This window comes from Epargyreus clarus, unplaced genomic scaffold (assembly GCF_041222505.1).
Source record: "Epargyreus clarus isolate Ecla_fem2 unplaced genomic scaffold, WU_Ecla_fem_2.2 ptg000004l, whole genome shotgun sequence".
Classification (NCBI taxonomy): Eukaryota; Metazoa; Arthropoda; class Insecta; order Lepidoptera; family Hesperiidae; genus Epargyreus; species Epargyreus clarus.
The window spans coordinates 11,473,981-11,499,711 of record NW_027332212.1 but is presented as its reverse complement, the minus strand read 5'-3'; the positions used below and the strand labels follow the sequence as shown (position 1 = coordinate 11,499,711).

The following is a 25,731-nucleotide window of genomic DNA, read 5'->3' as shown; positions in this document are numbered from 1 at the left end:
ATTGCTTATCTCATGCATACAATTAAATCCTAATATCATTTTGGTTTTTACTTCTAATAGTAAAGTTGTAAACAATTGGATCACCACCCTAACAATTAACAAAAATATATATTTTTTTAATTACGCGCATTTTTATATTTTTAGTTCCCTGTGGAACAATCCATTATGTTAATAGAATGATAGATAGGTAATCCACGTATTTTAAATTACAGAAGACTAAGTAATATTATCAATTAACTAGTAATATTATTATTGAATTGTAAGTAGGTAATATTATTATGTTAGATACGTAGGTAAATTTCGTTGAGTAAATATATCTTACCTCGTACCTCGTACATCGTACGCACGTGTAACATTGAAATTGCAGCGATTCACACGTTGCATATGAATTTTTAGAGGTTTTGCTAAATTAACACTAGTCTCCTAATTAGCGGTAACCTACATTACTAATTGACCGTGATCTGCAAGTTATAATTACTTTATTATGATGTTGTTGAACTGATAACAAAGACACTATTAAGATGTGAACAATTAGATTTATGTAAGTAATCTAAATAAAATATTTGCGTAATAAACGTCCATATTATGATTTACTACGAGTAAAAAGATTTGTAATCAAATTGTATTCAGAGTAAATGTTCATTTCATTTCATTTTCAAGATTTTATTCATTTCTTTATTAATATTATTTCAATATTAATATAATTTAATAGTGAATCGTGCTATTTCATAAAATATATTGAGATAGGACACTGATAATTTGAGATTACATAATTGTCTATTTATGTCATGAAATCCAAGAAAAATACAAAAGTTGACAGCGCAAAGATACGAAAAAAACAAGAATGCACGTTGTTTTCAAAATGTTCAATGTATTAATTGACGTAATAAGACTTTTATAATAGGGAATATTTTTCGAATTGTAAAGATTGTTTATCAACAATTAAAAGAACAAATTAATATAGTGTCGGTAAAGATCAAGGGCAGCTCCGTTTATTGACAGTGAAAGAATCGAATAATTTGTTTCCTTTCAAAGTTGCGTGGATATGACGTACAGAAACAAAGTTCACATTTTGTATAAACAATATGGATTGTGCATTAACAATTCATTTTATAAAGAAGAAAAAGGTATATTTTTATGACAAAGGCGTTTAGATATTTAGATAATTTATAAATGTAATTAACTTATTATTGGGCATAAAATATAGGTATTTACAACATACTACACATGTAACATAATATTATGAAGCAAAGATGTTTAGTATAAATATTTGTACAATGTTATTCTGAAATGAAATTATTTCTGTAATGTTATTTTAAAATTACTTAAATGAAATTTTAAGATTGCAATACTCTTTAACATTTCACGTGTTATATTTTTTTTAAATCAGCCAATAACGTCGTGGAATAGGAACATTTCTCGTTCCTAATTTAAAAATAACGGCGCCCTCCATGAAGGTCTTTTGGTGATTATTATAATTTATACTATTACCTTTATTATGTATTACATATGTATATCTAATCTACTTTAGTGGTGCGTATTTTCAAATAAGTTCTTAAAGTAATCATAGTGTTTACCTAATTATATTTAATACACATTAACTCTTCTGTTTTGTTTCAAAAATTGATTAATACTTAGCTTACCTGATCAAATAGGTGAAATCTGGAATTTTACGTCAAAATTAAAATGTTTTATTAAAATTAATAGTAAATCAAATATTACAAGTATTATGCACTTGAACAGCTTTAAGGATTGATTACCAAATTTGAATAGACAATCGTGGAATGTACCGTCACCGCTAAAGTTATTTATTAAAGTCACCGTTTGCATTCAAATCACAATCTTCATTCATGGCATGGGCACGGTAAAAATTGTATCTATGGCTCGCGTACTCGCAGTATAAGTAATTCCAAACGATATTTTAAGTAATATTAAATGTGTCCTAATCTTAGTAGGTGCTAACTTTTTACGGGCACTTCCTTGATTTGAACGGTACGTTAGGCAATCGTTCACTTTAGTTACCTTAGGGATTGTTGAAGACCTTCGGGCGGTTTGTAAGCTGGTGGCACACGGAGACACGGATTAGTTAGTCACCCTTATCTCCATCACTTCGCATCCGGGATATGTACTCGTATTAAGATATGCTAGGAGCCTCCCTGGTTGCAAGAAAATATCTCTACTAAGCTTCTGACCCATAAGATTCATTTATTATTTTATATTATATAGGTATTATATTATGTATATATTTACTTATTTAAATCTTCCCATAATAAATTATAACGTGGACACCTCTGATCATTTCAGATATTAAAAAAAAAAACTTACCTGAAAAATTAATTTAAAATGTCCAGGCAAAACAGTAATTTCACTTGCTGTACTATTTTATTAACACTTGTAATTTTAATACCACTTATTTTTTTCTTAATATTTTTTACTGCGTAAGCTTTGCATGCGCGGTATGTACTCGTAGGTGACCGAACCACAAGATAATAGTGCCCTAACTAAATACAATCGGCTGGACCGCACAGTTTCAGAAAGGTTCGTTTCCATTACCCGCCTTTCCAAAACGCGCTGCAATATCTTAATTTAATTAAAACTTACAAAACTTGAGTATAGTTTAAGTGTAATACTATTGTTTAGGTAGGTATACTTTTGTGAAAGTTCTCTGCAAAGATTTGTGAAGACTTCCGCAGTCATCTATAGAAAATATAAACTTATTAAGTAATAACCAATATTGACAACAATTATTTGTCGTATTTTGGGAAAATCCTTTTCATAGCTTTCTGATCAACATTACATAGATCAACGCCACTTTTAAAATTATTGGTAAACAGACATACCAGTAATATTTCCAATGAATATTACAACTTATATTAAACTTTAAAATTACATACTACCTTACTTATAACATCTTACCATCACAAACATTTTTGATAACTTTTTTGAACTAGTTTAGGTACACTGATCGTTGCCTTGCGATGTAGAGCTACTAGCCGGTACAATAAAGAGTATATTGGAAACAAACAAGGTTGTATCCTAAACACCTACACGACCGGACTGCCTGTTTAACTGCGTTACTAGTATTACAATCAAGTACAATGCAGATTAATAATCGATAACTGTTAAACAATTACACGGAGTTATCGTAAAATTTTATGTAAGTTATAAAAATAGTAAACGGGAATCCATGACTTAACTGATCACTTGATATTGATATCATTATCATCATCGACCCATTACTGCCCCATTGCTGGGCACAGGTCTCCTCTCTTAATGAGAAGGATTAGGTCATAGTCCACCGCGCTGGCCAAGTGCGTATTAGTAGACTTCACATACATTTGACATTTTTTTTTATAAATCTCTCAGGTATACAGGTTTCCTCGCGATGTCTTCCTTCACCGTTTAGCAAGTGATAATTAATTTCTAATACGCACATAACTTTGAAAAATCAAAGGTGCATGCCTGGGATTTGATCCTCGGGCCCCTCGATCGAGACGCCAACCACCGCTTGCTGATTTTGATAACCAAATCTTAAATTCTACCGTCTTCACATTTTACTTTTCTTCAACTTTTAATACAAGATATACCACGTAGTAGTATACGTATATATTACTATATTTACGATATTATAATATTATAATAATAGAAGTAGATCGATATGTTTGTCTTTTCTAGTTATCATTTTAAATCTAAATAAGAAGGTATGGTTATTGAAATTTAGCCTCTAAATCGGGGGTTCGAGGTTCGAAACCTAGTCGCCTTTAATTTTTCATAGGGTGTATTATATCTACCAATGGGCATGATGACAAATTTTGAACTCTCCTTATATAATGTAGGTAGGTACATAGTCTACTGATTCCAAAAATCGCATTATTTCGGAAATAAATTCAGTATTAACAGAAATATTAGTATTTTTAAAACAAATTTTGAATTAAGCGCGAAAACGTTCACGGGTGTCATGACGTCATTTCTCCCCGATTAGACAAGATTGCCGACTGCATTATTTTATACTTTTATTTTATTGAAAATATAATGAATCTTAAAGTTTTTATTAAAACTGGGCTATTTTTGAGAATGCTTTCAACATATTGTTTTTAAGTAAATAATTTATTCTTCGATTTTTTAATACCTCATTAGTCATCATGCCTATTCGCGCTTAGCCAGGTAAACTATGGCCTCGATCCCCCTCACACCGAGGGCAAATCCCATGCCTAGCAATGGGACAGTAATATATTAGTAGTAATATATTAACGACAAACCATATTAAGTATGTAAAGTCGGCAACCTGACTAGTATAATAAGATAATTTTACTATTTTTGGGGCTCTTCAAAAAAGGTGCAAAAAAAGCTCTCCTTCAAAGCCGGCGATGCATTGGCGACTCCTCTGGTGTTGCAAATGTCCATAGGCGACGTTGACTACTTTCCATCAGGTAGCACGTCTGCTTTATCGCCAGGTTCAAATATGAAGTTGAGGAAGGAAATTTTCACATTCGGTCATTCCATTTTCTTTTTTCATTCATTCACAATATTGTACTAAACGAACACCTGTTGTCCCTGTTCATTTAGCAATTGTACCCTTTGTACATTGTCTATGCGTGAATAAAAAAATAGTACAAGTAAAATATTTTTAAATTAAAAACATTTTTTATGTAAATTATTTATTTTGTGGTTATTTTATTTAAAACATCACATATTCATATGAAACATTGTTTACTATTTTATTTTTACATTATAATATAAACAAATATCACATCGCTTATTTTTATACTGTATCTTTATTTATAATGTATTTTAAAAGCTTAAATAAAATAAATACTTTAATGTATCATGTCAGCGAAAACATTGCACATGTCTAGATTAAATTATCGTAACTGTAAAGTAGGAACACTTAAAAACGTTACTGAAAATACTGACCAAAGCTTTTCCCTCCATTAGTGTCTATACTTACTTATTTTAATTGTAAGATTTCGTTTTCTTAGAATTGTGAACATATATTTTTTTTAAATGGTATTTTACGGCTTTGTCTTTTTGCCTTTCAGCCTAACTCCATTGTAATTTTGAACATATTATCTTATATTGTTTTCTCTATTACCAATATAATAGATAATAGCATATTAGATAATAGTGATTCCTGGAAAGAACTTTTGGATTTTTAGGAATTGATGAAGATTTAACAATTTATTTCAGGTTCAATATATTTTCGGTAATTAACAAGCGAAATTTATAAACTTTCAAAGACCATTTTCGTAGATAGTAGTGGAATGTTGGAATTTTTATTTATCACAGCGGCATTTTTATTTCTCCTCAAAGGATAAATATTTTACGAAACTCTTAAATTTAATTAGAACTAATGATTTCAGCTAAAATAGAACCATCATTATATTAATGTCGATTCATTTTAGGAATAAGAAATTATTGTCATATCTATTCAAAATTATATTGTAGTCCACAAGCTGATCATAATACCCTTTCAAATCAATCAGCTGGTTGAAAAGCAACATTATCTAATCCTGAAATATACAAATCTTTCTTGTTGTTTTCCACTGGTTTCGTGCTCTCTCTGTCTCTATATTCAACTATGAAGTAGAAAAGGACACCAATAAACATAACTGCCAATAACAGGTAGGTTTTCTCAGTTGTCGTCATGTATGGGAACAGCAAGTAGGCCACGATAAAACCAACGGATTCCCACAATCTGAAGTTCGCGTAAGCTGCTTCTTCTCTGCCGGGGAACGCTATTCCGTAGTAAGCTGGAAATAAAACATAAAACTTAATTTCATATTTTAATAAATGGCTTTATAATAATATGTAATATGTAGAATGTATACCTATTATGTATTACTAGTATTATGTAAAACATATTTACTTGCAATAGTGGAATGGCAATAACGCCATAAGTTTGAATGTAGCAGTGCACATTAAGATGTTACGCAGATTTCCAGCATCTGCATCCTGCACTAACATCTTTATGTAGAATTTTCATTTTTAATCCTGAAGCTACTTAATTTCATTTTTTCATTCTCCTTAAGTTATATAATAAAATAAATACATCAAAATCAGCCCATAGAGTTGTGTTTTCTCGATGGATTTGCGTTTTTATACCACACCTGTCAATTTATAACAACTCTTCTATCTAACAAGGAAAAGTGCGTATTATTCCCAGATATACTGTGACATTTGACTCCTCAAAGATGAAAATGTTGAATTTTACACATTACACGCTTTGGGTCTTTATAACAAACATAGTAAAAAAAGAGTTATTCTATTCTCTAGCGCCTAAAGGGTAGGCGGAATGGACGGTCCGTCCCGGGCCCTAGATCTTCTGCAAACACAGTTGTTAAAAAGGTTGTCAGAACCAAACAATCTATGAAATGTGTATCAGTCAGTGAAAAAAAAAAGTCACCGAATGACAGGCGAACTTTTTACACTGAGGGCCTCCATTCAACTTTCCGCCCCGGGCCTCCGACGACCTTAGTCCGCCACTGATTCTATTATTCTAATAATCTAAAAAAAATTATTACGTGTATTATACCAACCATTGATCTGCACCAGCCAGACAGAGTCGCACAGGCCCCACAGCACCGCGATGATGTAGAGCACGTAGCTGAGGTGCGGCTGCGGCCGCCACGTCAGCAGCGTCGCGAACAGCGCCGTGTGCACCACCATCGCACCACATATTAGCGGCACGCGACCCGTTATCTGGAAACGTCACCTACGTTTTAATAAGGCACAGGATAGTACTCGTATATACCTATTTATATGGTCAGGAGACAACTTACCTCGTGCGGAAAAAAATAAACCTTACGGATGTAAAGAATATCGACAATCATTACAATAAATGGATGAACCAAGTTATCGTTATGCTTGACTTTTTATAAGAATCTGGTAAAGGATTGCCTCGTTCAGTTCAGATCAATTGTGTCACTTTTGAACCAGATTAGGGGTAAGAAGACATTTCTTATTGAAAGTGGTAGATCTTTATAGTTCAAGTCAAGGAGATATCAATGCCACACATATTTCTGCCTAATAACTGCAGTGTTAAGCACTGCTTTATTCCGCTATGAAGGGTTTAGTAAGATATACCTACATATACAAGGCGTTCCAACTTCAGGAACAGAAATGGTAGACACGCGTCTGTAGCCAACCACAGTAAGAAATCTTTCTGGGGTTGATTATGAATATCCATGGGCGGCAGTAGCCATTTCTAAATTAAAAAAAAACATTCACCTTAGCCAGGTATCCAGTGACGATGCATCCCACAGCATCAGCGATCCCAAACGTCATCATCACGAAGCCGACCGTGCCTGTACCGATAGCGCACGATACGAACGCCTGTTGAAAACCAATAGTTATAATTTAACTATCACACAAAATCACAAGCAAAGAATTATAAAGCTTGTAAAGGAGTACCATGCGAAAATTCTGTGTAGATGTCCTTAGGTTGCTGACCCATGTACGACTGTTAGTAAATTTAAATATCACTGTATTATAAGGTAAATGGATTACTGAGTAAGCGGCAAATCAACGACTGATTTTCAAACTGTAAGACCTCTGATAAAAATCCATGCCTCTGAAACACGGAAGATCGCATGAAAAGCGAGTAACGATCATCCATACAACACCGAAACATTGTTAACATTGCTTAACTTAAGTTTAACATTAATCCATTTACTACAAAAAAGATACGTACAGCCGTGAAGTCAGCCCCAAAGAACGCCTGCTGCAGCCCGATGAAGATGTTGACTGTGACCAGCATCAACTGCTTCGGTTCCATCATCAGCTTCATTGTGACTGCGAGGAGCGCCATCCCCGAGAGACCAGTGCCTGAACCCGATTTACCTGTGTCGTATCTGTAACAATTATACTCAAATATATTAATCATATTAAGTCCAATCCGCATTAAATCACCATGGAACTCCAAACCACTAGGTATTGGTAAGGGAGACATACTTTTGCGAGGCGTTCCAGCTTAGTCCTCCGAGGTAGCGGCGCATCTGTGGCCGACCTCAGGTAGAAATCTAATCCTATCTGGGGTTGATTACAAATGTCCATGGGCAGCAGTTGCCACTTACCATCGGGTGGACTGCATGCTCGTCAGCTACTCCTATATTATAAAAAAGAAAGATTAATGGTATTCGTGAGTGAGTGATGGTATTGATAATGAGTGGTAAGTTAAACACAAAGGGGGTTGCAATCAAATATTAATAGACTAACAATATTCCATTGTTTTTATCCCTACTGGTTTTTCTGTCTTCGCAACTTAAATTAGCCTAATCTAATAATAGTTTATCGTACTTTTCCAAAACACATTAACACGGGTTATACACAATACATAAGTATTTTTCCGTCCATAATTAAAAATAAATTGTTATATAATTGATCATGAAATTACCGCTATAGATAGGTACCTTTTCATTGAGTCTACGCCAACAGCAACTATTAATGCTGCTCCAGCCATACACGCCAAGTATATACCTGGTAAACATACGGACACCTTTTATTATAATTAAACGTTTGTTATAAAGTTCGAAAACACTTATTGTTTTATAAAAATGTAAATGGAAAATTAATATGAAACCGTTGTAGGTAGGTATAATTATTTATACATATTATCTGCCCCCAGATTATAGAAGCAACACCAAAATCTTCAAACTTCTGCCTTTTTACATTAACGTAAGTCCACGAGCTAACGTCGTTTACATTCACTACTTCTTATACATAGGGAAAAGTTATAGACAATGTTATAGGCTATGTAATATAGCCATAGATTACTAATCTATGTAATAGTATCAAGACCCCCAGTTGTATTATTATACAAATTATTTTTCATCCCCCTTATCATTTATATTTTGAAAAATAACAAACCCGAGAGCATCTGTATCTTCTCGGGCGGCTGCGGCTGGAACGCCTCGGCCGCGTCCGCGCTCGGCGTGAAGCGCGCGCCGCACAGCTGCGGGATCATGCTCGCGTTCACCGCCGTCACCGCCGCCACGTTGTCGCCAGATGTCAGCACTGGCAATAAGCATCCACTAATTACGACACGTTTTTAGCGATTTTTCGACACCACGATGTGGAATGAACTTCCTCCTGAGGTATTCCCGGAGCGCTATGACATGGGGCTCTTCAAAAAAGGTGCAAAAAGAGCTCCCATACAAAGCCGGCGATGCATTGGCGACTCCTCTGGTATTGCAAATGTCCATAGGCGGCGTTGACTACTTTCCAGCACGTCTGCCTAATCGTAAGGTAAAACTATAAAACCACCTTCCCCCGGTGAGATATCGTGAGATTTAGCTCAACCCCCTCGATAAGTAAGTATATAATCATAGCATAGTTAACAGTGATAGCTCATATAAAATTTACTTATTGGAAAGTTGCATGGACGTTACATGTTTTCAACATTGTAAGTTTTACATACCTACATAGGAGTCATTAAAATAACAATAAGGGGAGATCCACAAATTACGTGAGGTGTTTTTTTGAATTTTCTGTCCCTCCCTCCCCCCCTGGTGAGATGTCGTGAGATTTTATTCAACCCCCTCCCCCATCCCCCAATCTCACGTGAGATTTTTCAAAATGTGCGTTTCCTTAATATGTAAACGTGTTGGAGTGTTATTGTAAAAAGAAAAAAAAATTGCTTCGTACTTTTATTTACGACTAGTTAAGACTAGTAATCAACGTTGCTGAGTTATAAGTGTAATAAAAATTTAACAATAGAATACTTAAATCGTAACTAATGCGATTAAAAAAAAATCTACTCTAATTCAGTCCATGGAGAATCATTTTGAAGGTGGTAGAACCACTTTGAAGGTGGTAGAACCCTTTGTGGTTCGACTCCGGCGGCACCACCGCCACACCTATTTCTACCTTATAACAGCAGTGTTAGGCACTGCTGTGTTCCGGTTTGAAGAGTGTGGTAAGGGAGACAGACTTTTCCGAGGCGTTCCAGCGTAGTCCTCAGGGGTAGCGGCGCATCTGTGGCCGACATCAGGTAGGAATATCTGATCCTATCTGGGTTCATTACAGATGTCCATGGGCGGCAGTAGCCACTTACCATCAGGTGGACTGCATGCTCGTCTGCTACTCTTATATTATAAAAAAAAAAAAAAAAACATGCGTGGTCTCAAGAGAGACTATTAGAACCAACATGTCCATATGATTTTCAATAAAATCATCTGCTCCTTCAACTTCGTTCTCACTGTATCGTAAACTCTGATTAAATTGAACTATTTGGTATAAAACAAATATGGTAGTTTGACAGTCAGTAGTAATGTATAACGTCGAAGTATGAATGAAATTATTTTCTTTCGAACGAATTAGTGAATGATCTTAATCGTATTACAGTTATGCTTAAATCTTAAGCATGTAGAATCTGGATAATGGGTCAAAATAGTATAGTTTTTTTTTGTTTCAATAAGAAAAAAAATTGCGTGATATTTGCCGAGATCCCCCCTCTCTCCAACGTAAGATTAGATGAGATTTGACTCGACCCCCCCTCCCCCTTAAACATCTCACGTAATTTGTGGATCTCCCCTAACATGTTTATAAGAAAACCGTTCATAAAGCATAAAAAGGTGAATTATGTTCTTGCACTTCTTATATTTTTTACTGATATTTCTTCTTCAGAAAAATAGTTTTCCTCATTATAATTAATGTACAAAATATTTCGTACGGAAATAAGTATTACCATATAGTTATTGCTGAACGTTAAGAGCCAGAAAGTAATAATTCATTTCTATAGGAACTTAAATGCCATGTTGAAAATTAGTAGTCGGTTTCAAATAACTAATTCTATACTAAGATATTTCATTTTACCTAAAGATGATATAAGGTTTCCCCACACTTGATTAACCTGGAAGATCATGAAGAATAGTCCGAAGAACCGCACCAGCAACGCGTCAGCCTTTACGCCGGATATCTTGCTTTGCGCTTCTGAAACCTAGATAAAAATATAGATATTTAATATAAAAAAAAAGATTTTTATAATATTAACATAAAAGTCATAGATTAGTAAAGATACTTCGCCGCCTTGAAATTGAATGAAGCCACTAATGGCTTATTAGTAAGTTCTTTTTTTGAATTCTTGAAAAATAAAAACATTTTTAGAGAAAATTTACGAATAAATAATTAATACTGCGTAATTTTCATAATACATAAATAATTATTTCAAATATTTTAGGGACATTTTAGCACGGAGATGTGGCAAAACTTTTTTACGCAACTATTTCAATTCTCAAAACTTCGTACATTTTCTTGTTAGGAGTGAGTAATCTTTACTAATGTATGGTAAAAGTAGAAAACGAGTACTTGATGCTAATAGCTAATAGCTAAGTAGCTACTGCCACCCAAGGACACCTGTATTTAACCTCAGCTAAAATCCGATACGTTGGTACCCCTGAGGACTTATAAGTTAGGCGGAAAAAAGTTTAATGGTGGTGCTTTCGGAGGTGAAAATTTCTAAAAATCCGTAATCGATTTGTAAGCGAAGGATTAAATAGGTGATCGTCGTATCTTATTACAATGACTATGGTAAAATTGACAGTGGAGATATGCCGGCCAATTTACATTTAAGGGCTAGGTAACGATCGAATGGAAATCCCTTACCGCAGATATATAGGTACATTTGGAGCACCAGAGCGGGCCGCCGCCCAGCCCCACCATGAGACCAGCTGGGATCATGGTGTAGAAGCGCGGGTACAGCTGCGCCGCGATGTAGGGCATGTAGGTCAGGAAGGACAACGACATCGCCCATTTTGTGCCCAGCCATCTGGAAAAAAGGTAAGAAAAATTTAGTAAGACGCGTAGCAGAGATTACTTTTATACCCGATTTAGCTAATCCTTGTGTTAATAAATATAAATTATTTATTTATTAATAATCAATAACCACGTAACTTACTGAGAAGTAGAAGATTCAAAGTGACAAAACTCGACGTACAATAAAGATAGGAGTCCAGACTGGGGACTTCCTGAGTAGTGCTCTTTCGAGTACTGAATTGGATCATATCATATTAGTACCTCTACCTGCACTTCTAACTAAAACAGCAGTTTTATGACTTTCTTCCATGGTATGGCGATATTGCTACATTTAAGCCACACTTTTATAACAAAGTTTCAAGTATTTGACCAGTACAAGGAATTAATATGTTTTAAATTCATAATATAAAATGCTTCTCTAAATGTTAGTTAGATTTACTTTTGAATTATTAAGTACCTAGGTATTTGCGTCAGACTTAGAATTAATTATTATGAGATAGGTAAGTACTAACTACCTACCTTAAGATCTTAACTTATGTTGATATTATCTTCTAAACAAAATCATGACTAAAATTTAAGTAAAAAATGTTGGTATAGTTTTTGCTGCTCCAAAATACAATAGTTGAAGGTTGGTCATAATCATTTATTCAAATCTAAATTCAATTATAGGAAACTCGACTTCATATAATTTAATTATTGTATTTCTTATAAAAACTGAAATGAAACACATTTACTTGACAGTGAAACGCAATAAAAATTTAACATTAAGTTAGCGATACTTAGTACCTAGATACGTAATTTAATATGAAAATACTAAAGCTAGTATTTCCACTATCCAATAGAAAGTTAAGCAATATCAGGCGTGGGTAAAAATTGGATGGGTGACCAGTACATTCTTCCACCAATCCGCAGATAATGAAGTATGCTCTAAGCCAGACGTAAATGGCCAAAATACCTACAATGGGCCTGAAAACAAGTTGCACCTCTTAATAAAATGCCACTCACTTAATGACAACCACTGGTAGGAATATGTTGGAGATGATGAGGCCGGCGTACACTGCAGCCAGTGAAGCGGTGCCAAGCCCTGCCTCTGCGTTTATTGAGCTCTGCAGGTTAGCCGCACCCTGTAAACAGATTTTTGTCTTGTGAATTTAGTAAACTTACTTGTAGTCAACCAGACTTTACCACTGCAGCTTTGAGTAAACAAACCCACATGGGATAGAAGATAATTAAATAGAATTACAGATTACACCTATTATTATTATATTTTTACGAACCGAGTGGCGGAGCGGTCACCATACCGGTCTGACGCGCAAAGGATTCCGGGTTCGATCCCCGGCCAGACAGACATCTGAATGATGAATTTAGATGTCTATTGGTCTGGCAGTTTGTGTACTCTTATTTGTGTGTGTCCATGGCAACCACGATACAGAAAATCTTAGTGTAGGGCTGTGGTAGGGGGACTTTTTTATATTAATAAGGTAAATAAAGTGAAGACATATGTTTTATATTCTTTGACCTCAGTAGCTTTTTACCTACATTAAATGTAATTAATTTTACATGAGAAGGTTAAAACATTCTAACTTGGTCATTTTAACTGATACTTGTCTCATATTTACACAGGCAGCAATTAATTTACGTATTTACAAAAATATATAAAGTTACTTATTTATGTATATCTTTGCATGTATTTATCACATCTTAGTAAGCGACACTACTGTGTTATGAGTCTACAATTGTATGGCACGTACTGTGTAGTGGTTATATCAGGCTCAAAATGTCTGTGTTCAGTTATGCATTGTTCATTGTGTACTACACTAATCACTCAACATTAGGTCAACAAAATTGTCATTTACTTAATCCATATTTTTTTTTTTATAATATAAGAGTAGCAGACGAGCATGCAGTCCACCTAATGGTAAGTGGCTACTGCCGCCCATGGACACCTGTAATCAACCCCAGATAGGATTAGATATTCCTACCTGAGGTCGGCCACAGATGCGCCGCTACCCCTGAGGACTAAGCTGGAACACCTCGGAAAAGTCTGTCTCCCTTACCACACCCTTCAAACCGGAACACAGCAGCGCTTAACACTGCTGTTATTAGGTAGAAATAAGTGTGGCGGTGGTGCCGCCGGAGTCGAACCACAAAGGGTTCTACCACCTTCATATAATATCATATAATATCATTTATAATATAATATCATTTAGAATATTTTAACAATAATATCCTTATTGTTAAGATATTCTAAAGAATGACTTGGTTATTTGTAGGACACATGTACCTATATATATTTCGCAGAGATACCATGCGGAAAATCATCTTTACTGAGTCATACTTATTCGAAGGTGGTAGAATCTTGGTCCCTGCGTGGTTCGACTCCGGCGGCATCACCACCTGTTTCTGCCTAATAACAGCAGTGTTATGTTCTGCTTCGAAAATTGTGGTAAGAGAGACACAATTTTTCGAAGCATTCCAACTTAGTCCGCATCTGTGGCCGACCTCATTTAGGAATGTCTAACACTATCTGAGGTTGATTACAGATGTCCATGAGCGGCAGTAGCCACTTACAATCAGGTGGACAGCATGCTCGTCTGCTCTATATTGTAAAAAAATAACATGTGTATATATGCACTCGTTTTTACATAATTTCATAACTAATAATGAATATTAATAAAAACTTACACTGTAAGCCGTGAACTGGACCATGAACGCCAGACTGATGATCACAATGTTCTTCATGATCCGCCACGTCTCACTGGGCTTAAATATCGTATCCGTTATGTCCTTCATTGTCACTTTATTTACAACTTCACTAATTTAACTTCACTAAATTAGAGTTATACTTGAATCATTAACACCCGCGATTAGATGATCTGCTAATGATAATTAATTCAAAAAATCATAAAAGAAATACACAATGAGTACAATAAATAATTGCTTTAAGATGTTATAATAAATCAGACAGTATAAAAAATGTTGTTATTTTAATACCACACGTTTTATAGATACCTACGAAATAAATACATCGATAAGTGTTTTTACTTTTGCTGATTTTTTACTAAGGAACTAAGATTCCGCCACGGATAACGGCCTTAAAAAATATCCGACCATGGATTTGCCAGCGGCATTTCATGGGAATTAAATTTTAATCATATCTGCCTAATTGTTATTAAGAGTAACAAAGTTGAACTTTAATCCGGATGTCTTCTTTTTACACAGTAACGTAATGCGTAAATAGTACATTACAATACGAGGACGAAAAATTTTTTTCTGACAAGTGTGAGTTTGCAGGCCGAGCCGCAGGCGAGGACTGCAATCACACGAGTCAGAAAAACATTTTTCGTCCGCGTGTTGTATAAAATTTTATATTACGGGGTCGGAAATGGGGGTTTTGCGCACGCGAAGCGTGCGTAAAACGTCAATTTACGCACGCCGTGATATAAATACAATTAATGATAAGCGGATATAACGTTCTATACATCTCAATGATAAATTGATGTACGAGTATAAGCTAGGTTATGGTTGATCTATAAGTAAGTCTTATCATAGGTTTCTCCCTGCCCTTGAAATAGACGAAACTCATAATCCACTTCTCTTTTTTGTGTTTCAACCCACCAAAAAATATACTCGTTTAAAGAGTGCCTTTCAACCAAGAATAACATGCAAAATATGTAAGCCAACGCTGTTTTTGCGGTAACAGTTTGTAAACAGCATATTAAACAAACGCTATGTAAAAATGTATTTAAAACGATTTATTATCAATTTTGTTTGTTAAAATACCAAATTCCAAAAAGAGGAATTCCGGTACGAGGTGGCAGTGGGAGCTGATACACTCTACGGTGTCGGATGTGCGAAGGTTCTCCATGACTAAGCCCCTTTGAGCACCGTACTCAGACTGGAGTTGTGTTTCGTAGATCCCGAAGTCTTCCACGTTTCGCTGAAGACAGCGACGGGGGTGTTAGTGGATAAAAATCCCATAGAATCAGATTTAAAGTTTTCCCTATCGTACCATCAACAAAAAAGTGAATTACCGTACAAAAATAATTTCATAAAGAATCTACTTATTTTGAATAAAATATTTTTAATATGGTTTTTGATTTTTACTACTAATTTATTAATAACTAGGTCATGATTCCTGCAACATTTAATCGGCGATGCTGTTAACCGTAACCTGAAAGACAACTTATGTTTGTATTAACCTTGTCGCTACATTTCAACGATATAACATCGAATCCAATATGTTTTTTTTATAACTTACATACGTTAATTATGAATCAATTGTAAAGAAAGTAAAATGTCTGTGAGTTATCCATAATGATTTTAAACTTATATGAAATTTACCAACACCTACGTGGTTGGCCCATGATACGTTTTAACGATGATAATGATTTCAAAATTAAAGAAATTACTTAGCATTACAAATAACCAAGCAAAACGTTCATACTGCTTAGAAAATTACTTAAGATCACTACTAAGGAAATTAAAATTAAGACTCTTTTTGGGTTGGGGGGTAAGTTAATGTTTCCTTCCCTAGAAATAACCACTTGGTAAATTTTACGTTGGTACGTTTCCGAATGCTATCCTTATTTTGGCCTCGTCACGTCACCGATAAACTTCCGAATAATGAGGAAAGTCTAGAAGGACTTCATGTATACGTAGGTAAGTACCGTTCTTCTTTAACCTAGATATATTTTAGACAGCATGAACGACTGTATGTCATCCAAAACATTTAACAAACTACCCCTAGCTGAGTGTGCCATAACACGTTTCAAGTCGTATATATGGAATATGAGACAAATTCAAAAGTTTAATCAAAAGTACCACGCAAGAAATGGAGAAAAACTTCGCCTTTTCTACATCTCTAATATATTAACATATATCTCATTTAATACGACGCTGAGGAAGCGGGATAGGATATGCCCGACACATCCTCAATTACGGTGACAGGCCTCTTATGGTAACACCAAGGTTTTGAACAGGTAAACATAGCTACATTATAAACGAATAATTATAAATCCTGATATCTAAGTACTATCATAATTACGATAAACAAATGAATGCCGTGTAATGTACCTTTTTTTTAACGAGGGGGAACCCTTCAAAAGGTACCCGACGACGTGGGAGCGACGTCGAGTTATGTGGGATTTTTACCGCACTAAAACCCCCCCGGTGGCCGTCCTTATCGCTTGTTGGAGAACTCCGGGATCTCCGACGGAACACAACCGGAGTCCTCCAAGCGCGATGCCACTATCGAGCTCTGCCCTGGGAGAGCAGTTTTCGCTCCTCCCAAACCATCTGGTATTCACGACGGTATGCGACCACACATACCACCGTCCTTCCCGGGGTCGCTTACTGGATGGTTCGAGCTCCAACTCTTGCCGCCCGCACCCCCAGAAGTCCCCTTTTAGTCGCCTCTTACGACAGGCAGGGGATACGGTAGCCCTATTCGAGTCCCGAAACTACAGGGACAGCCGTGTAATGTACCTACTTACTTTCATCTCACTTTTATTTGCACTAAACGAGTATTTTGGTGAAGTTGAACGAACGCTTAATGCAGCCACATTTTGGAATACCGTATCAGGATGAATGTAAATGTTTACACGAACCGGATTAAAAAAGGTACCTTCCATCAGGCACTGAAATTCTAAAGGATTTTTATACAATAAATTTTCGTAACGTACATCCTTCCCGTTAATTAATATCTGTGTCTAAACCTAGTTTTGAAAGGAGTCCTACCATTCATAGATGCCTTGCGATTCCTTAGAAGCTTAGCACTATAGACATTAAATATTAAGCACTATAGAAATTAACTTACTCGTAGCTTACCATCCTTCACACAAGTCAGTGCAAAACCACTGCTTTAGAGCAGAAAGGTGTGCTGGTGAGGATTTAAACAAAAAACCTTCACCACATTTGTTACTTAATAGTGACGTCATAATCATTTACGAACTATTTTTTACGAAAATTTCATACGAACGTATTTTTTGTCAAGTATTCTCTACGCAAATTCAACCTACGCTACCGTATGAGGTACACAATACATACATGACATTAAGTACATGAATGAATTATCGTTAGGTACTACTGAAATATTTGCTTGACGTCACCGATGTTTTGTAAGAAAATTTGAAAATATATTCAAGTCTTTCAACTAAAGTACCCGGAAATTGATGAAAGGAAACCGTAGCACAACGTATGACTAATTTGTCTGACAAAACGTGTAGATTAGTCCGAAAATTTTAACGCAATTATGTGTTAGCATCTTCATAGTTCAGTGATCTCTGCTCTATGTTATATGTTGAACACATGCATTATTTACAAGGTCGCGCTCCAAATGACTTGGTTATTATATAGGTTTTGCTTTAATAATATTTGGTTCGCTTAATACTGATGATGATAAATAAAGATGAAAGATTAGGTAATGAACGAGGAAGCACTTATATAGGTAATATGTAATTATAATCATTATGTTCATGTATCGTTAACAATACAATAACAGGTGAATAATAGTTATCCTAAATATATTAAATACTTGTAGGAAAGATTAAATTTCCTTTATAGTATCTTGAATTTTTATAAATACAATACCTACTCCGCTTTAATACCATCGCTTAAATATATAGATATAAATATTATAAATAGGTATATACATATATCATTTATATATACACATTCTATTAATTTAATTTTATACGCTTGTTTCTTTATATGTTCGTTTCTAGGTATTTATACATTTAAGGTCATTCATAATATTATAGATCTAAATGTTTTATAGGTTTAATAATAAAAAGTGAACCAAATTGTACTATGAAATCATTCTAGTAATAATAAATGCATACGGTTTTATTATATTACATTTGCTGCTACGTACCTTGACAAAGGTCTTATTTGTCGAAGGCTTCCTTATCCTTACAAAGATAACTTGAGGATTAATGGGCGCTAAAATAAAACAAATTTGCTTTTCGGATTCCTCGACCTACATTACGTTCAAGGAATATTTCAATGCCATTAATGCATTATGCATTTTTTGGTTCTCCTAAAATAATATATTTTTATCATTAAGCTTGTTCTTTTTAAGCTCTCTATTTCTTAAAAGTCACATAGAAACGTATTTTTCTGAAACAAAATAAAACTTCAAAAATTGATACATAGGTACACAGTACACACACAAAATAAAAACGATGTTGTGGTAGTGTGGTACACACCTATTCATTCATATAGTGAAGTCGTTGTTAATAGGTATATGCATAGATTAGTAAAGATTACTCACTCCTAACCAGAAAATGTACCCAATTTTGAGAATTGAAATACTTGCGTAAAAAAGTTTTGCCACGTCTCCGTGCTAAAATATCCCTAAAATATTTGAAATAATTATTTATTTATTATGTAAATTCATGTAAATTACGCAGTATTAGTTATTTATACGTAAATTTTCCCTAAAAATGTTTTTATTTGTCAAGAATTCAAAAAAAGAACTTACGATAATAAGCCATTTGTGGCTTCATTCAATTTCAAGGCGGCGAAGTATCTTTACTAATCTATGGGTAGGTATATGAGATTCGAACATGACACCTTTTAAAATCACAAGCATTTGTTTTATAATCATCCAAAGAAATAAATAGATATTTGTATTAATAAATATTTATTTCTTTGGATGATTATAAAACAAGTATTAATTTTTGCTTTAACAATAAGACTGTATCCACACCAGTCAGACGATGACGATGCGGTAAAACAGACGGACTCTAAAACAATTTTTTTATCGCAATATGGAATTGGCTTAAAGCGACGTGTGATTTGTCGTTGCGGTCGAATCGCAATCGCATTATTACTAATGCGTTCGCGACCTAAGATGTTTTTGTAAGGTACAGATGCTTACGGCAAATCTACTTAAGTACTATTTTAAATGGATCCTCAATGCTTTACATCAAGGTCTATCATCATCCGTAACACGAGGTTACAATAATGTCAGAACGAATTACCTATTACATTCAAAAATACCATGCCATTATAAAACAAATAATGTGTTATAAATTTATTACAAATTAGTGAATTAGTCTCACAATGAATTTATGTCACTTGCCCAAAAACCTCTGGCTTAAAAAAAGTAGTTTGCGATCTTTAAATAAAAAGTTATGGTAATTTTACGAAAAAGTATTTTGTAAAAAATATTAATAGCATTTCTTACGCGGCTTGATCTTGATAAAAGAAATACTTTATCAAATTTTAGTGTAAAGAATTCGGTATTGAATCAACTGTGAAATATATTTACTTTTATTATATAGGTATTTATCTTAAGACCTCGAGCGTAACCTTAAGATCCTACTTAAAAAACCTACAAAGTAACTTTAATTTTAGTTTTAATGATTAATGACTTGTTCGTATGTTACCTTACAGTTCCCACATAAGCAAAGGCATTCAAATTAGACACATATTTTAACTGTTTATCAATAACTTAGTTAAGTTGTATGTAGGTATGTTTAGGTAAAACATACGTATCATAAGTTATATATTTTTCCATACTCATTCGCCTGAGATATTTAAATGTTTAGAAATATATTAAAAAAAAATCAGTTTCAAAATCTAATATCGAAGCGTCTTAGTACATACAACGTCGCAATAAGAATGGAAACAAAATCCGAACCTAAACAAAGGCAGATAATGTAAAACAATAAAGTTTATGGCCTATTACCTACCTACTATTAATGGCCTATTAATTACCTAAGTCTGTCTGCACGTGGTTTTATCTAAATCCGTGAGACCATTATGCTATTTGAAAAACATTGTTAAGAAATACGAACTATTTTCAGGTAATGTACCTAATTATTGATCTTTACAGTTTTTATGAAAATCCTGGTATCCTAGAGGTTTGAATTAGGGTTGTTGCGAATATCAGCATCAGCATCCGCTGATTATCAGCTTTCTTTTAAATATCAGCATCAGCATCCGCATCCGCAACAAAAGATGCTGATATTTAATGCTGATATTTAAATTTATTTATTTATTTATTTATACTTTATTGAACCAAAACATAATTGTGGAACAAAAGGCGGGCTTAATGCTAAAAGCATTATCTCCCAGCCAACCTTTGGGCTGTGCAGAAAATAATAAAAGCGGTACAACGATAAAAGAAAATACAAAAAAATAAATAAATTAAAGGAAATAAATTGTAACGTGTTCGTTGAAGGCGGGACCGAGCTTAAATCACGTGGAGTTTTACCCAATCACAGACGGTTTATAAACATAAGTTGTCACTTGTTCCCTCATCAAACAATCGTTCCATTGTATTGACAACGTAATTTGGTCAGACATCAATGACTTTCGATCATAGTTCAATCAATCAATAACAGAATTATGTATTCAATTCATAATGCCACATCCAGTGAAAAGTGCAATATGACCAAATATTTCGTTATTGAACAAAGATACGACACAGTGTAGTATTTGTAAAAAAAATAACAAATAAATGCCGACTTCTGTGTCACTGCAGAGTGGAGGGTAGCTGAAGTGGATGTTGGTTTGGTTCTGAAGTCGGTGCTAAATATATTTCGTTGGATAACGGCGAAAACAGCGTGTTCAATATGAGCGCCGGCTTCGGAGATATGTGCTGAGCCAAAATTTGTTTCAGTTGATTTTTGCTTTGGAGTGACATGGAAGTCGATTGTATTTTTTAATTATTTTTTGTTTCACCTTTTTTAGTGATGACATACTAAAAATCTTACAAATGCACTAGTCGCCCTTACGATTTTTGAAAGTTCCCCTCGATTTCTCTGGTGATCAGACCCTTATTTTCTTATAATGGCACTACTTTGGAAATATCTTTTTTTCCAACAAAATAAAAATCATCCAGTTCGGTTCATAAACGACGAAGTTATCCGCGAACAAACATAAAAAAGACATATGGTAGAATTGAGAAACCTCCTCATTTTGTGAAGTTGGTTAAAAAAGACTATTCTCGTAAGGGACGTACAAATACCTCAGTTTAAAATATATTTATTAATTAGTATTTTTAAATATCAGCATCAGCATCAGTATCAGCTGATATTAATCTGAAAAAATCAGCATCAGCATCAGCTGATCTAGTAAAAACCTGCATCAGCAACAACCCTGGTTTGAATATCGGCTCGCGCGCTATAGTTCCGGGATTGAAATCTGCACATCAGATTTACTAAGCATTGTTAATTAGAAAATTACTTGATATACTGATTAATGATAATCCTAAGGAAATTGACATAGAAACCTGAGGCTATCCATAGTTTTTAAAGTTGTATAACATCAGAGTAATTTATTGGGTATGATGGCCTTAATTTTCTCATTCTAGCGGTCCATGTCGAGCAATGGGACAGTAATGGGTTGCAATGTTTATACTTTTAACTATGTATTTACAATAAAGAGTTTACGTCTTGTTGTTGGAGTTGTTTGCATACCTATCTGTGCAATATTCGCAAAAAAGCATCAACCTAATTATAATAATTATCTATTTGAAGAAAAACGCTGTACCTATGCATTACATTTACATAAAAGTTTGTAGTCTGAAGATAAACCTATGGTAGAAGACACAGTACCATACGTGATAGACATCAACAACAGGGGTCGTCCCGATAGTAACCTATTATAAAATCTAAATTAAACAAAACAATTGATTGTAATGTCAACGTGACCTTTATGTCACGCCCTATATAAATGAGGACAGGTTAAGCCTGATTTTACTGATTACTACAAATATCTCATTGTGACATTTAGAATATCATCTCAAATACATTAAAGTATAATTAAAGAAAAACTGGTATTAGCGTTAGATAAGGCAATAGTACCTAAATATTTCCGCAATTAGTGTATTGGTTATTTTTTTTATATATAACATTGTAGTAACATACAGCCGATTACTGTCCCTGGGACAATGGCCCACTGCTGGGTACGGGTCTCCTCTGATATTGAGAAGGATTAGGCCATAGCCCACCGCGCTGGCCAAGTGCGTATTGGTAGACTTCACATACCTTTGAGTTTTTTTTTTGTCTATAATAAAATTATCTATAATTAATAATATCTCAGGTATGCGATATTTTTTCCTTCACCGTTTAGCAAGTGATAATTATTTTCTATTACGCACATAACTTTGAAAACTCAGAGGTGCGTGACTGGGACTTGAACCTCGGACCCCTCGATCGAGAGGCAGAGTTTTTTAACCACTAGGCTATCATTGCCGATACACACCTACAGTACAAGAATCCGACTGATAGTCAGTATTTTATGCAACCCTTGACTGGGAGACCAGCAAATTCCATTTGTATATACATTTTGGACGAGAGGGAAAGTTTTAAAAGGTGGGAACGACACCGGGTTATGTGGAATTTTTGCCCAATAAAAACTAGATTTGTTTATCACATGACGCAGGTCTTTGCTTAATCTTAGTAGCAGGAATTTAGACGTCTAATTAAACTACAATTGTTGCATTTTACAAGATAAGGCTTTAAGTTACTATCTTGACATTTGACATATTTAAAATAATTGTAAAGTTAATACGTATTAATTACTTAAGTGTTTTTGTTTGTTTAAAAACAAAAATAATCATAATGTAATAAATTACTTTCGCAATAAAACACGTGAGTTAAACCTGTTTCCGAAACGTGCGGATATTTTTTTGTTACCAAAACCCAAAACCAGTCGACATCGGGTCCCTGACGTAAGATATTACGAATCCCTCGGACTAAAGATAGAAGAATACTCTCGAAAAAAATCGGAGGCACTCATTCTTTTCCGATTTACCTTTAGGAATAATGTACCTACTCATATAAGGCGATAAGTTGCGATTGCATACAGTAAGTACCAGAATCGTAATAACGGAGAAACAAATTTTAATTCGATCATATGATAAAACCTACAGATTAACGAATTCTATCTGCCACAGAGCACAATCGAACCAACCCAAGTACAAGTTTTTTCAATGTATGAAATACTCGGTGAGGCGTTGTCTTACTTTTTTTTGCTCTGAGAACTCATACAAGTAGGCATTGGTGGGACAAGTGATTGCATAAAAAAAATCAGATTTCCCATAATACAATCAAATCTTAACGTATAAATAAAATTCGGTTGTGATTAATAAGTTATTTTGTACGTACAAGGCTTTTTGTAAGACACTAAATCACCAGTGATGTAAGCTTTAAGTAGCTACTCGTGGACATGTAACCAACGCCATATACAGATGTATTCCCAAACATGAAGACTAAGATGACTGCCTATACTTACGAGTAAGTCAACTGGCATCTACACTATTCCACCGGAACGCAGAAATGCTTCAGGCTAGAAATTGATGTAACCTCTAGCCGAAACATTGGTACCTACTTACTGGCTATGGCAGTTTTCATAATAATGTAGGTACCTATTTAAACTTTGCTATCCTTTGGAACCGTCCATGTACGATTTTCTATTGCTTGCCCAATTATAAAAGAAATATTACCTACATCATACTTCTCTTCCTTTCCTCATGTGACAGTGATGCACTCACTCTTCAAAGTCATTAGTGCGGTAAAATCTAACACACCAAAATAAATGTTTCAAAATCTAGTAACGTATTTTGAAATCATTTATCTTCTTGACCTTCAATTTCTCGCTTGTACCTATTATTTAATCTAAAGTAGATTGGACACGTTTCTTCAGAGGAAATATTAATTTAATGCTTAATGTCCACTCGAATAGATTTATAAAAAAAAATCTCACAAGTATGTGAAGTCTACCAATACGCACTTGGCCAGCGCGGTGGACTATGGCCTAATCCTTCTCATTATGAGAGGAGACCCGTGCCCAGCAGTAGGACAATAATGGGTTGCCGATGTCCACTCGAAGACTTGTATCACAGATAGGTACCTACTTTATTTCCAAGTCAACCCTACGAAGGACGTTTTATATTCTAGTGTACACCCTATTGGCTCTATTAGAAAATCAGTTCTAGCGTTTCACTAAAAGAGTGTAGATACCGACTGACTTACAATTGCGACCATTTTAGGTCTCAGGAGTGGTAACGTACTCGTACCTTTAATCGGATTCAAATAAATGGACTTGATTATGAATGTCCAGAGCGGCTGTGACCGTTTACTATCCATGCACTTTTGGTACTTCAATCATATAAAAACGCTGCTTCCCATTTCCTAGATTTATCTTTTAATCCTTATCCACGCAAAGAGAGTGATGTCTTTTGCACCGACACATTGTGTGAAATCTACCCACATACCTACCGCACATACACTTTGAAGCGAACATTATGTAGGTAGGTATATAGTATAGACTTACGTATAAAAACAGTTTCCTTAAAACAATACAACATTATTTAAAAGTGAGATACATATTTTAACCGATAAACTCATCGTATTGTCATACTTTGTTATACAAAACATTCAATACCCATTGATAGTTTGTCAATACCTATATTACCATTCTGCTTCATCACACCATTGTAAAATAAAAATTGCAGCGCCGTGTTTTCATTTGCAATCTATTCTTCTATTCAAGCAAAAATACGTAAGTATAATAATATGTAGAACTATTGTAATTAATAATATATTTTCTTTATTTAATACTTGTTTTTATTTTCTATATACCTACATACATATTTACAATCCTCATGAGTTACAATAGGGCAGGCACTTTATTTTATATTAAATAAAATTATTTTTCATGTTAATTAAAAAATAAATAAAATTTTATTCACCAAATCGATATTCCTAATCTTGTCCCGTAAGTAGTTTATTTTTTAATTTAAATTTTATTTATTTACCGTCGGTATCTTAACTGTGTGCATTTATTTAATATTATTTATTCATTTTCATAACTGGCATTTACCAATACGATTTAATGCGTGATTTAAAACTATATCGACGAAGATAAAAACCGCCGTTACCGAAATACCGACCGCGCGAATAACGATGCGCGCGCGCCTCAAGCAAGTTTACGGAAAGACTGATCTTCAGCGGAACTATACTC

The 25,731-nt window shown here is 34.4% G+C and overlaps 1 protein-coding gene across 1 annotated transcript in view; it reads right to left on the bottom strand.

Annotated features, from left to right (window-relative positions):
- The window catches only part of LOC140757144 (uncharacterized), a 41,444-nt gene extending 15,713 nt beyond the window's left edge, over positions 1 to 25,731 (bottom strand). Inside the window, exons 1-11 of the mRNA XM_073092680.1 lie at positions 25,591 to 25,731; positions 14,437 to 14,630; positions 12,757 to 12,875; positions 11,602 to 11,764; positions 10,813 to 10,936; positions 8,866 to 9,012; positions 8,409 to 8,475; positions 7,691 to 7,850; positions 7,228 to 7,332; positions 6,537 to 6,699; positions 5,479 to 5,750 (exon numbers count right to left, since the gene is read on the bottom strand). Coding sequence (XP_072948781.1) covers positions 5,479 to 5,750; positions 6,537 to 6,699; positions 7,228 to 7,332; positions 7,691 to 7,850; positions 8,409 to 8,475; positions 8,866 to 9,012; positions 10,813 to 10,936; positions 11,602 to 11,764; positions 12,757 to 12,875; positions 14,437 to 14,544 — 1,428 coding nt within the window. The 5' untranslated portion in view covers positions 14,545 to 14,630; positions 25,591 to 25,731. The remainder of the gene's footprint in view (positions 1 to 5,478; positions 5,751 to 6,536; positions 6,700 to 7,227; positions 7,333 to 7,690; positions 7,851 to 8,408; positions 8,476 to 8,865; positions 9,013 to 10,812; positions 10,937 to 11,601; positions 11,765 to 12,756; positions 12,876 to 14,436; positions 14,631 to 25,590) is intronic.